Raw genomic sequence first — 14,000 nt, 5'->3', positions numbered from 1 at the left:
AGAGGTTACACACACAGTGACTCTGGAGAGGCTTTTTTACAGATGAATGTATATGTCTTCCCCCTTGGTGTTGTACACTCCCAACAGCTTCAATGAGAAATTCTGCTGCATTTGGGGCAGGGGAAGTTGGGGAGTTGTATGTCTGGGCACCACATGTGTGCCTGGTACCTACAGAGGTCAGAGGAGGACATTGGGTTCCCTGGAACTAGAGATGCTGATGGTTGTGGGTGCTGGGGATCAAGCTCAGGCCCTCTGGAAAAAGGCCCAGTACTCCCCAACCCCATACTTCCTGCTTTTCCACCATCTTTTACAAAGTCTAAGATGGGCATGTTCCACTTCCATTTCAGACAGGAACTTGTCACGGAAAAGCATTTTTTTTTTTAATTTATGTTATGTATATGAGTGCTCTGTCCTTGTACACCTGCAAGCCAGAATAGGGCATCAGGAATACAGATGGTTGTGAGCCATCATATGGTTGCTGGGAACTGAACTCACAGCCTCTGGAAGAGCAAACAGTGCTTTTAACCGCTGAGCTATATCTCCAGCCCAAGGAAAAGCATTTTATTTACACTGTAACTAGAGCTGGCTGGTTGGGATGGTAACAGTGGGAAGAGGGTTGATCTGATAATCCTGAAATCTTAGAGTCAAATTCCAGTACCAAAGAATTAAAGAAAGAGAAATTCCAGCACTCAGGAGACAAGACAGATGGATCTCTTGAGTTCAAAGCCAGCCTGGTCTATAGGGCAATTTCTAGGACTGCCAGGGCAATGTGTCTGATTTGAAAGCAGGAACAGCGTTGTTAGAGGTCTTTGGTTTCTGGCTTAGGATTCATGTTGGAGAGTGGTTCCACATGCTTTTACTACCTGGCAGACCTTACATGGTAAAGTTGGTGCATGATTTCAGGCTTTTACTAGGAGGCAACTAATAAAATACCTCTTAGGTCACTGAAGGAATGTTTGAGGGCGTAGACAGTTGAAACAGGGTTTTACTATGTAGCAGGGTAGCCTCAAATTTGAAATGCCTCCTATCTCAGCCTCCTGGATTGTGAGATTACAGGTGTATACCTCCACACCTGCCTTTTCCTAGGATCATTTGAGTCCCACGTGAATTAGAGGCTGGAAACTGTATCTCCCAAGTCACTATGTATCTCCTCTAGCCCACGCTGGAGCCTGTCTAAGAAGCTACCACTGATGATCAGGGAATTTTAAGTTTGCTGAGAAATTATTAGCCCAGAGCCAGAGGCCTGGTGGTCTATTAACCAGCTCCTTCTGGTCACTGTTAAGAGGACAGAAGAAGGGAATGACCAGTGCATGCAGTGAACCTCTCAGGAAATAAGCTGCGCTTAGTGTACAGTATACAGCGGTCTGAGCGCAAATGTGTTCCTAAAGATTTAAGAACTAAGAACATGCCCAGGTGTGAGTGGTGCACACCCTTAATTGCAGCACTTAGGAGGCAGAGGCATCCTCTTCACAGCCAGCCTAGTCTACATAGTAAGTTCCAGGCCAGCCAGTGCTACATAAGGAGATGCTGAGTTGAAACAAAACAAAGCACCAAGAACATTGTAGTGTTGTGGGAAACTCCAGTTTACTCACTCAGAGGCAAAGGATTTGAAGGGCTGGAGAGATGGCTCAGAGGTTAAGAGCACTGACTGCTCTTCCAGAGGTCCTGAGTTCAGTTCCGGAGGTTAAGAGCACTGACTGCTCTTCCAGAGGTCCTGAGTTCAGTTCCCTGCAACCACATGGTGGCTCACAACCATCTACAATGAGATCGGATGTAGATGTACATGCAGACAGAGCACTGTATACATAAAAGTAAATAAGTCTTTAAAATAAAACAAAAACAAAACCCCAAGTATTCCACAGCAGATAACACTGTTTTACAGAGAAAGACAAGAGGTTTTGTGTGTGTGTGTGTGTGTGTGTGTGTGTGTGTGTGTGTCTGAATCCCTCCCACTTTCCTTTCTGCTGTTCTCTCTCTACTTTTTTGTTTTTGTTTTTGTTTTTTTTGTTTTTTTGAGACAGGGTTTCTCTGTGTAGCCTTGGCTGTTCTGGACTCGCTTTGTAGACCAGGCTGGCCTCGAACTCACAGCGATCCGCCTGCCTCTGCCTCCCGAGTGCTGGGATTAAAGGCGTGCGCCACCACGCCCGGCTTCTCTCTCTACTTTTCACCTTTCTCTTTCCCCTCTTCTTTCCTCTCTCTTGGATTTTTGAGGCAGGACCTCACTAGGTAGCCAGACTGACCTCAAAAGATCCTCCTGTCTCATTGTCTAGGGTGCTGAGATTGCTGGTATGTACGCCCACACCTGACTTTTGTGTCACTGTTTTCTTGACATTTTAATTTCAATTTTTTAACTTGTGCATGGAATGTAGATATTAGATATAAGCTGGGCGTGGTGGTGCACACCTGTAATCCCAGCACTCAGGGAGACAAAGTCAGGCAGATCTCTGTGAGTCCGAGGCCAGCCTGGTCTACAAAGTGAGTCCAGGACAGTCAAGGGTGCACAGAGAAACCCTGTATCGAAAAACCAAAACCAAACCAACCAACCAACCAAATAAATATAAAAATACCACTGGGCATGGTGCCAGGCTTATAATTCTAGCATTTGGCTAGTGGAGGTATGAGGACCAATAGTTCAAAGTTATCCTTTGTTGGATAGTTAGCTTAAGGACAGCTTGGGCTATGGAAGATCATCCATCCATCCATCTATCCATCCATCCATCCATCCATCCATCCATCCATCACATTTCTATTAAAATATTCATTACTCCCAACTCTATGTCCTGTGTCCAATGTATCAGATCAGGTCTACGATACAAACCACATACCCCCAAACGAACCACTCATGTCAATTCACGACGAACTAAGGTGCCAGATGTGGTGGCACATGCCCTATAATCCCAGAATGTGGGGAAATGAAAACAGGATGATCAGTTCAAGGTCATCATCTGCTATTTAGGAAATTTAAGGCTAGCCTGAGTTACATCAAACTTTGTCTCAAAAAAGATAAGATGAGACCTTCGTTCACAGGAGAGGTGGCTTTATGGGAGCATTCTTGCAGAAGTCTGGGCTTCCACTCCCAGTGCCAAAATCATGTGTCTTAAAACCACCCAATCTAGGACATTCGGTGCTTCTCACCTCCCTAGCCACCTGCACACAGGTGCACAAACCCCAGTCCAGGCATACATGCACATAGATAATTAAGAATTAAAAAATAGCCGGGTGTGGTGGCCCACACCTTTAATCCCAGCACTTGAGAGGCAGAGGCAGGCGGATTGCTGTGAGTTCAAGGCCAGCCTGGTCTACAAAGTGAGTCCAGGACAGCCAAGGCTACACAGAGAAACCCTGTCTCAAAAAACCGAAGGGGAATAAAAAAATAAACTGGGTGGTGGTGGTGGACACGCCTTTTATCCCAGCACTCAGGAGGCAGAGGCAGGTGGATCTCTGTGAGTTCAAGGCCAGCCTGGTATACAGAAAGTCCAGGACAGCCAGGGCTACACAGAAAAACCCTGTCTTGAAAAAACCCAAAATAATAATAATAATAATAATAATAATAATAATAATAATCCATCTTAAAAAGAAGCCTTCAATTGAACCTAGGCCACCCTATGTCTTAGTGCATGTACCCTCATATGTGCCAAAGAACAGTCTAGCTTGACTGTCTTCACTGAAAACATGGGACTTGCTAGTTGGGAGGCATTCCCTGGGTACCGGCAATTTAGACTGGCTTAGGTCTTTATGCTTGTTTGGCTCGAAACCCACTGAGCCAACTTTTAGCCTCTTAGCATATTCTTGACATCAGCTGTAAGAACTTAGCAGAAATCAAAGGCGGCTTTCAGAGGCAATCATCTGGTTCTTATGCTCTGATTCCCAGGTAGACATGGAGCACTCTGTCTCCAGTTCTTTCTCACATTATTTAATTTTGGATTTTGAGACAAGATCTCACATAGCCCTGGCTAGTTATGTGGCTGAAGCTGACCTTGAACTTCTGTCTTCCTGTTTCTAACTCCCAAGTGCTTGGATTACAGGCAAAAGCCATCACACTCTGCTGTCTCTGCCAAGCTAATGTCTCCTGAAGTCGTTGGTTCCCCGTGTTCATCTTCTTTTACCCTCTGAGGGCGCTCATGAATAATAGAGACCACAATGTGCACAGAAAGAAAGAGGTGAAGGACATTGGGGACCCACATGGAGCCTCACTGGGATTTCTTGGGGTTTGTTTGTTTTTTTTGCTGCTTCCTCAAACTCAGAGCTTGGTTTTTTTTGTTTTGTGTTTTTGGCTGTTTGGTTTTTGTTGTTCAAAGAACCATGGTTTGTCAGGATAGTGTGCCCGGGTCTCCTCTGGCTGTTTCATATGATTAACTGTTTGCCCAGACTGAACCAATCTGGATGAAGGGCAGGGTCACGAAAACCCTTCTTGCTTCAACAGAAACCACGCCGTGTGTGTGTGTGTGTGTGTGTGTGTGTGTGTGTGGTTTGTGTTTGTTTTGAGGCAGGGTCTCTATTTTTTTTAAAGATTAATTTATTATTATGTATACAGTGCTCTGCCTGCATGTACACCCGCAGGCCAGAAGAGGGCACTAGATCACATTATAGATGGTTGTGAACCACCATGTGGTTGCTGGGAACTGAACTCAGGACCTTTGGAAGAGCAGTCAGTGCGGTTAACCTCTGAGCCATCTCTCGAGCCCGACTTTGAATTTCTGAAGCTCCTGCTTCTACCTCTGGGATTACAATTGTGTACCATCACACCGGTCATGCAGTGCTGAAGACTGAGGCCAGGGCCTGTGGATGCTGGGTAAGCCCTCCCTCCACCAACAAGCCTGTGCATGCTGGGTAAGCCCTCCCTCCACCAACAGGGCCTGTGCATGCTGGGTAAGCCCTCCACCAACTGAGCTACACTTCCAGCCTTCAGCCCTAGTGTCTGAACAGTAACGGCCAGAGTTTTCTTTTTGTAAATCGCTTAGGCTGGACATGGTGGTACACATCTTTAATCCCAGTACTCAGAAGGTAGAAGCAGATGGATTTCTGTGAGTCTGAGGGCAGCCTTGTCTATATAGTGAGTTACAAGCTAGCCAATGCTACTTTGTGAGATGCCATCTCAAAAAAAAAAAAAAAAAAAAAAAAAAAAAAAAGGCACTCCTTGAGAGCAGCCTGCGTAAGCTGCATGAAGGGGAAATGTTTTAGGGTTAAATCAGTTCTTTGGGCTTGAGACCCAAAGAACCTGAACAGGAGTTGATCTGCAATCCTCTGAGAGCTCCAAGACCTATGTTAGGATAGAGGGAGGGTGGAACTCTGTGGTAAAGTCCTGCCTGATGTGTGCAAGGCTGTGGGTTTAACCACCAGTTCCACAAAAAAGAAGGAAAAGTTACTGCAGTCTTTACCCTCCCCTCCTTAGCAAACTTGCCTTTCTAAACAAACAAACAAATAAACAAACAAGCCACTCTTTCTCACAAAAGTGTTCTCTTGAGGAAGTAGGGCCCTGTGGTAGCCGGTCTAGAAAAATTGCCCAGATTTTTGCCATTAGAGACACCCTAAGCCTTCGGGTTGACCTCCCGCCAGGCTGTTTGTCATCTTTCCATTATTTCTGAGTGGTCTGACAGCATATGGGACAGCAGGACCCTAATGAACTGAAATCCCTACTGTCCCAGGGGTGGGTGGCTGGCCATATGCCAGTAGTCCTGCCCAACCAAGCCTCCCACTGTGGCTGTGGTTCACCAGCGACAGAAGAACTTCCTCTTCAGAGTTCACTTCCTTTTCATTTCTCTTGCTCAGAAATGATGAAAGAATGCCACAAAGGGTGTGGGGGAGGGGCTGGAAGTGGAGAAGAGGGGAGAGACTTCTTTCCCAGTAGGATACGTGTCTTAGGTAATTCAGTGTTGTCTGGGTTACATCTTGGGAGTTAGTTCAGAGTTTTTTAGTTAATCTACAAGAACAAGACTAGAAGGCTAGGTGGGAGCTGGGCGTGGTGGCTCAGGCTTGTAATCCCAGCGCTTTGGGAGGCAGAGGCAGGCAGATCACTGTGAGTTCGAGGCCAGCCTGGTCTACAAAGCAAGTGCAGGACAATCAGAGCTACAAAGAGAGAAACCCTGCAGAGAGAGTGGGGGTGCTGGGTGGGACAGCACCTTTGACTCTAGCATTCTGGTGGGTCTCTGAACTTGAACCCAGAATGGTTCCAGGCCAGGCAAAAACAAAACAAAACAAAACAAAAAGCAAAACCCAAGACTAGGTAGGACAAGGTTGTCTAAGCTTGGAATCACTGACCCAGGGTACCTTGTGTACCATCTTGGGATGTGTCCTTTGGCTATAAAATTTTCTTGGAAATTGTTTTATGTCTAAAACTGGTGCTTTTTTTTTTTTTTTCCTATTGATAAACTAAAACATAACTTCTGGGCTAGATAAGCAGCTCAGTGGCAGAAAGCTTGCTGGCAAGTGAGGCCCAAGCAGCACAAATAAGTAAAGCAATAAAATTTTAGGGTAGATTTAAAATTTTTGTTTGTTTGTTTGCTTTTGTTTTTGGAGACAGGGTCTCTCTGTGTAGCCTTGGCTGTCCTTGTCTCACTTTGTAGACCAGGCTGGCCTCGAACTCACAGCGATCCCCCTGCCTCTGCCTCCTGAGTGCATGCACTGCCACGCCCGGCCTAGATTTTGAGTCTTAACAACACATGGATTCAGATGTCCAGCTGTCAAAATAATTTTTGAAGGCTTAATACAATCCAGGATATATAGTCAGCCTGTGCACTGTACCTGGTCTCACTCTGGTATTCAGTGTTATTCCTCATCAAACCAGATGCCCACTTAGTGGCTGAGAGTGAACACAGTCAGAAAGCAGATTTTTTTTTTTTTTGCCTTTTGAATAATTGAGCAGACAAAGATGGTAACGTGAGACCCTCATAAATAGCTGGATTGCATTCACCAAGCTCTTGGGGCTTTTGTCTCCTCTGATCTCAGATCTCTTGTCCGGCTCTGAAAAGGGAGAAGCTAGTACCAAATGGAAACTGTTCAGAAATCCTGTTCTGAGGGCCATTCTTGTCCCTGACTGTGAGAAAACCCACGTCTCAGGAGGAACACATCTGGAGGAGTCTCCTGGATCCAAACTGAAGGGTATGCATCTGGCCTAACCTGTCCACCACAGCCATAGCCTAGCAGAACCCTTAAATCTTGGACAACAGCACCTCCTATCCCTAAAATATTCTTGGGAGATGGCTCTGGCCAGTTAGAGGTCTACGTTAGCCCCAGAGCTCCCAGCCACCAGTGTTGCCTAGGCTGGCCTCAGCTCAGCATGTCCTGCCTCTGCTGCCTTCTCAGAGTGGGGAGAGCTAAGCATCCGTGACAGCCTGCATCCCCAGCTGCTGCTGTGCAAGCCAGAGCAGAGCCCCAACCGCAGAGCACATGAGGGAAGTGGGACCGAGACACAAACATCCTGTCCTTTCTATACCAAGGAGACTCAGAGTCACCACACTGATTATTTCTGTGGGACAGACTACCCGTTGACTCTCAGAAGCGCCTCTGTTTCTGAAGTCACAGCTAGGAGAGGCAACATTTTCACTCCAGTGCATCGACGAAGCCACCTAAGGCTGTTGTTACTTGGCTGTGACTTTGATGCCAAGGAGACAGTGACCAGGTGCTGACTGAGCAGGATGAGCAAGAATGTGTTTCTTGCAGCCAGGGAAGTTCTTCTCAAGTTAGTGCTCTCAGGATCAAAGTTTTCCTTCTCCAGTTTATGAGAGAAGAGAGCCGAGCTCCCCACGCAACGCCTTTTGTTGCTGTACTTCCCTGGCGTCTTTCTCATCGGTCCAGGGGCCTTCCCCAGCCGCAAGCCTCACCTGGTGTAAGATCGCTTCCAGTTGAAGATCTCTTCCACACTGGAAGAGGGGGAGACCTCTCGCTTCTGCAGGCCTCCCCAGCGACGCCTTCCCCCTAAAAACGAAGTCCTGCGCCTGCTCAGCCCTTTCATCCTCTCTTCCATCCGGAAGAATTCCGTCAGGGCCCTGAAGGACTCCAAGATGACCTCGTGGCTCCATGCTGGTGAGGGCTCAGGGCGCAGGAAGCCGCAGTGACCTCCCTGGCTACTAAGCAGCAGGAAGAAATACGGGTTGCCGTGGAACAACTCTGCAGGCAGAGTGCGCTCGGGGGGTCCACACACCGGGTCATCTGCACTGTAGATACACAGCACGGGCACGGCGGCCTCGTCCACGTCCCGCAGAGGGTCATTGAGGTCCCAGTATGTGTCCCAGCTGATGGGGAAACTCTTAGTGTGGCAGAACAGGGTCTCCTCAAACTCTCGCAGGGAGCTGCTCCTGAACAGCTTGTTGGTGTCAACTGTGTCCTCCAGCGCCGAGGCATACCTGACCACAGGTGAGAGGGAGAGCGGGAGAGAGAAAGGTCAGGCCATTAGATGACAGGTGAAGTTACTGCTGAGGCAGCTCCCAGCCCAGAGTCTCAACACAGAGACGTTGGGGGCTTTTGAACTAAGGAAGAGAGCAGGGCTGGTGTGCACAGGTCTTCAATCCCAGCACTCAAGAGGCAGAGGCCCCGTGGATCTCTTTGAGTTCCAAGTAGTGTTTCTCTTCCTCCCTCCCTCCCTTTCTCTCTCTTTCTCCCGTCCCCTGCCCCCTCCCCCTCCCGCCACAAGCAAACAACACAACCACTTTGTGTGTGTGTGTGCACGCGTGTGTGTGTGTGTGTGTGTGTGTGTGTATGAGACAGGGTTTCTCTTGTAGTCCTGGCTGTCCTAGACTCACTTTGTAGACCAGGCTGGCCTCAAACTCACAGCGATCCACCTGCCTCTGCCTCCCAAGTGCTGGGATTAAAGGCGTGGGCCACCACCGCCTGGCAACACAACCACTTTTAAAGACTTTTAAAGCATTTATTTATGTGTATGAGTGTTTTGTCTGCAGGTATATGAGTACCATATGCCCATGCAAATCAGAGGCCCCCTGGGACTGGAGTTACAGATGCTTGTGAGCCACCATGTGGGTGCTGGGCGTTGAACCAGTGTCCTCTGCAAGGACAACGGTGCTCTTAACCAATGAGCCATCTTTCTGGTCCCCAAAACCCCTTTCACATTGTGGCCATCATTTAAAATCAGATTTTTAATAAAATGCATGTTTGTTTTCTCCACAGGAGTGGGCATTCCTCTGTCACACTTGCCACCAGCCTGGTTCTGGGGATAATGTTTGACTTTGCAGCTGTTGACTATAGGGGCAGCTCTCTCTGTAACCTCAACTTCTTCTTCTTCTTCTTTTTTTTTTTTTTGACTTTTCAAGACAGGGTTTCTCTGTGTATCCTTGGCTGTCCTGAACTAACTTTGCAGACCCAGGCTGGCTTAGAACTCACAGCGATCCGCCTGCCTCTGCCTCTTGAGTGCTGGGATTCAAGGTATGTGCCACTACACCCAGCTTGTGACCTCAACTTTTGACCCTTCCCAAGGAACTCATGACCTGTTTCCTCTGAGGCCCATCCTGAGAGAACTCATGTTTTAGACAATCCAAACTAGGAGCGATACCTCTCCCGTAATTAATCACTGTTTTATTCCATTCATTGTGTGTGTGTGTGTGTGTTTGTTTTTGTTGTTTTTTGAGGCAGGGTTTCTCTGTGTGTAGCCCTGGCTGTCCTAGACTTGCTTTGTAGACCAGGCTGGCCTCAAACTCACAGTGATCTGGCTACCTCTGCCTCCCCAAGTGCTTGGATTAAAAGGTGTGCACCACCACGCCCGGCTTGCCTTTGTGTTTAATGTTGGTGGGAGTGAGAGTGGTGTGACTGTGGTCAGGTACACCTGGGGCACGCGCTTTTAGCAAGTGCTTGGTGGCAGAGAAAACACCAGAGACTAGAATTAATCTGCTAAATGGTTTCCCAGAAAGGGGCCTGCAAACTACTGCATGGGGAGACGGGGGGGGGGGGGGGGGGGGCGGCGTAGGGGAGGGAACTGCTGTTTCAGTTCCCTGGAGAGGGCCTGGGAAGATCACAAGGAGGCCAGGGTGGGCAGCTCAACCCTTTAGGTAGAATACTCCAGCCTCAGCCAGTTGAATTTCCATCTGTGCCTGAGTGTCCAACCCCAGGCTTTCCTGGGAAGGGTGGTTCCTAAAGGCACAGGTTTCTCCTCCATTTCCCCTACCCAGCAAGATGGACAGTGGTCGTTTTTGGAGAGGAAACAATAGCAGTTAAACTAGATGAGAGTACTCCGTCCCTGTACCAAACCTCTGGGTTGCCATGGCAGCACCTTTCACTTGTTCATTCAGCTTCAGAATTTGAGCTTTTCAAAATAGGAGGTAAAATGAAGGAAAAAAAAAAAATCTAATTGCCACCACTGCTGGGTCAGGTTCTTGTGTTTTCATTTAACGGTCACAGCCCCCTGCAGAGGTGTTAGTACTAACACTGAGGGAAGGGGCCAGCGGATCTCAGGATTTGAGCCAGCCAGGCCTCACCCTGCGTCCTGGGTATTCATTCCTATTTGTTGCCAGATGCCCCTGACCTCATTTTGCCATCTCTTAGGAAATGGCATTCAAGTGGTTTCTACGGAACAATCTTGCCTGGTGTTAAAGATATTCTCCTTTTGGAGATTTAAAGGGTTAGTGTTGTTTTAGTAGCTGTGTACAGTACTGGATGCCTGTAATCTCCGTACTTAGTAGGCTGAGGCCGAGGATCTGGTGGAGTTCAGTGGCACCCACAATCTGTACCGAAAGAACCAACAAACGGCTAAGTGTTGGGTACTCACCTAGAAATATGTAAAACATCTGTCAGTTTTTTAAAAAGAGTTTGAATAAATCAAATGCTGCCACATTTCTCATTCCTGCTACCTCCTGGCTCAGAGTCTGAAAGTAAACATTCTGGACAGATAATCGGCTGCAATTGCTTCCAGAGCCCTGTTTGCTGACCTATCTGGCTATGGACTAAGTGGTAAATGTCAGGTGCAGGCCTCTGCTGACCACCCGTTGCTAGGACACCTGAGACTGAGATGAACTGATGGGGCCCTGGCAGGATACTGTCTGAGGCCATAAGGCTATCTGTGGCTTTGAAACCCCACTTTCCTACTCCTAGCTCCATTATAGGGTTTGGACAGCTTTGGAAACCGCGTGAGAACTTTGCCCCAGCCTACCCACTATGATCGGCAGAGCTATAAACTTCAATTCCCGTTACCCACCTGCTGAGAGCGATTTTCTGGTGTAGCAAGAACCCACGCTCATAGAGCCAAGGCAAGCCAGCCTCGAACCACTCACGACAGCGTAGAACCGGCGAGATGCAGGCAGCGCCGGTCACGTAACTGGAGGAGCCACACTCCCCCAAGTAGGACAGTAACAACGCGGACCCCGAGCCCTCGCTCACCGCGAACAGGGGCGCCGCTGGGTGTCGGAAGCGTATGTAAGTCACCGCCTCCTTGAGGTCGGATGGGTCCCCAAAAGACTGTAGTCGGGGACTGACTAGCGGACAGCCGTGGTGGCCGCGGCGGTGGAAGATGACTGGGTAGTAGCCGCGTTCCACGGCGAGAAGACAGAGTCCCAGTACATTGCGAGTGAGGCGTCCCCACGCATTGGGGATTACCAGCAGCACAGGAGGAAGGCTCCCAGTGTTGGTGACCCGGCGGCCCCTGGCACAAGGTCCTATGACCCAATCCAGGGCTACCAGTCCATCATCTGCCAGCTGCAGGTACTCACGGGCTAGCTCGGGCCCGGGCCCGACCGGCAGGATGAAATGGCAGAAGGTCTGCAGGTGGGGCCCCGACAGCCAGGAGCGCGGCCCCGGTTCCAGCGCCGCCGAGCGTCGCAGGACGCGCAGCAGGCACTGGGCCAATGCAGACGGCTTGCAAATGAGGCTGCAGCCCCCGGGTAACGGTTCCCGCCGGTCGCTGAACTGATCCGCGGGGCCTCTGCTCACCACCTCCGGCTCCTCGTGGTCCCGAACGGAGGTTCGCGCTCCGACGGCGCGCTTCCAGGGGCGCAGGAGGAGGAGAAGGGCGAACGCCGCCAGCAGCAGCGCGAGGACGGCGGCCCACGGAGGCATGGCCTGGCAAGACAGTCCCCGGCGGGAGGCACTGGGCTGCGGGGAGCAGAGCTGTCCCCTCACTGGGCTCCCCGCTCTGCCCGCGGCTCCGCCCGGCCGCCGGCGGCTGCCCAGAGCCCTCCCAAGCAGGAGGGCGCGCGCGTTCCGGATTGGTCGCGGCCAGGCGAAGACAGCCAGTTCGGGTTGAGCTCCCCTCGCCCGCCCCCCCCCCCCCCCCCCCCCCCCCCCTACCCCCAGCCCTTTGTACAGCGATTGCGACAAGCAAGGGCAGAGGGTGAGAGATCCAGGCCACAAAGGGGGTTCAGGGACTTGGGGATGAACGAGAGAGAGGGGAATAAGGACTGAGGCTCGGAGGCCTGGGTGAACATGAGGCGCCAGCTTCTTAACCCCTATGAAGTCTGGCTGCCAGGGGAGACCATCGGTCACTGCGTCCTCAGGATCCGCTATTGAGTAGTAGAAAGCGCTGGTCCCCCGCTGGCTTCACTTTTCCGACTCGAGGCTGCATTTGCAGCCAGACGTATGTATCGCTCTCCTTCACCTGGCTCTGCGGCCCAGCCAGGACCCCCACCTGTGCCATGGCAGGGTTAGGGGTGGGTGTCTGCACCTGGCCAGAGGCAGACCGTAGATTCTGACCCTGACCAGGCGATTTGAGGGAGGTGGCTGTCGCTTTTCTGGAGGGCACCTGGGAGCTGACCTGTTGACACTTCTGGCCTCCCCAGCCCACCCCTAAAGTTGCTCTCTAGGAGTCTGGAGTCACCACCGTTCACCAGGAAGGGTTGCAGGAGAATTTGCAAGGGTTGCAAGTTTGGCAGAATTAGTTGAGGGAGACAATTAAGGGATGCCTAGCCCCGCATTGGGGCTACGCCCGTGAGATATGGTTCTTTCGGCCCTATCAATATGTGACCATTCTTTTTGTTTTGTTTTGTTTTTCGAGACAGGTTTTCTCTGTGTAGCCTTGGCTGTCCTAGACTTGCTTTGTAGACCAGTCTGGCTTCAAACTCACAGCGATCCCTCTGCCTCACGAGTACTGGGATTAAAGGCATGCGTCACCACACCCGGCCATATGGATTTTTTTTTTTTTTGAGACAGGTTTTCTCTGTGTAGCCTTGACTATCCTGGACTCTCTTTGTAGACCAGGCTGGCCTTAAACCCACAGTGATCCGCCTGCCTCTGCCTCCCAAGTGCTGGGATTAAAGGCGTGCGCCACCATGCCCAGCTCATCTGACCATTCTTTTTTTTTTTAATCTGACCATTCTTACAAAGGTGAGTGAGCAAGGATCTCCTTGTAAGTCAGGGTACGTGGAAGATTACTGAAATACCTATTTTTGCTGTATTTCGAACTTAAAAAACGTATTGCATTTAAGTGTGTGTGTGTGTGTGTGTGTGTGTGTGTGTGTGGTGTGTAGGTCAGAGGACAACCTGTGGGAATCAGGTCTGTCCTTCCACTATGTAGGTCCAGAGATTAAACTCCAGTTGCCAGGCTGGCGGCAAGCACCGTTACCCACTGAGCCATCTCGCAGGCCTCTGAAACTTTTGCACTTGGGCGTCAATCGTTACCCGGGTTCTCATTTCCATTGCTGGGCACTGTAGCTCCTCGGACCAGGGTCTCAGAGGACACCCAAGGATGAAGAACAAGAGCTGTGACCAGGAGAGCTCCGGTTTCTCGGGGTTTCTGGGCCTGAGATCAGAGGGGCCTAAAGACCACTGAGACAGCTCAGGGCTCAGGTCAGAGAGAGAGAGAGAGAGAGAGAGAGAGAGAGAGAGAGAGAGAGAGAGAGAGAGAGAGAGAGAGAGAGAGACAGAGACAGAGACAGAGACAGAGACAGAGAGACAGAGAGAGACAGACAAAGAGACAGAGAGAGAGAAAGAGAGAAAGTGTCCCGGTTCTAGTGCTTCGCCTTCACGCTGCCCCATTCCTTCTAATCTCTCCCTCTCTCTCTCATAGCTAGGATTTCGTAATTCTGGCCCTCAGGTCACACCGAGTGTTTAGCGGGTTTGTCAGAAGA

At 50.0% G+C, this 14,000-nt stretch overlaps 1 protein-coding gene across 1 annotated transcript; it reads right to left on the bottom strand.

Moving 5' to 3' along the window:
• Positions 1–7,738: 7,738 nt before the first annotated feature.
• Abhd15 (abhydrolase domain containing 15) lies at positions 7,739–12,075 on the bottom strand. Its single transcript, XM_051158022.1, has 2 exons — positions 11,138–12,075; positions 7,739–8,342 (listed from the first exon to the last, which is right to left on the bottom strand). Exons 1-2 carry the CDS (start codon positions 11,992–11,994, stop codon positions 7,817–7,819), a joined length of 1,383 nt encoding a protein of 460 aa, XP_051013979.1. The 5' UTR covers positions 11,995–12,075; the 3' UTR covers positions 7,739–7,816.
• Positions 12,076–14,000: the final 1,925 nt, after the last annotated feature.

Source organism: Acomys russatus, chromosome 16 (assembly GCF_903995435.1).
Source record: "Acomys russatus chromosome 16, mAcoRus1.1, whole genome shotgun sequence".
NCBI classification, from domain to species: Eukaryota; Metazoa; Chordata; class Mammalia; order Rodentia; family Muridae; genus Acomys; species Acomys russatus.
The sequence above is the reverse complement of the archived record's forward strand: the minus strand, read 5'-3'. Positions and strand labels throughout refer to the sequence as shown.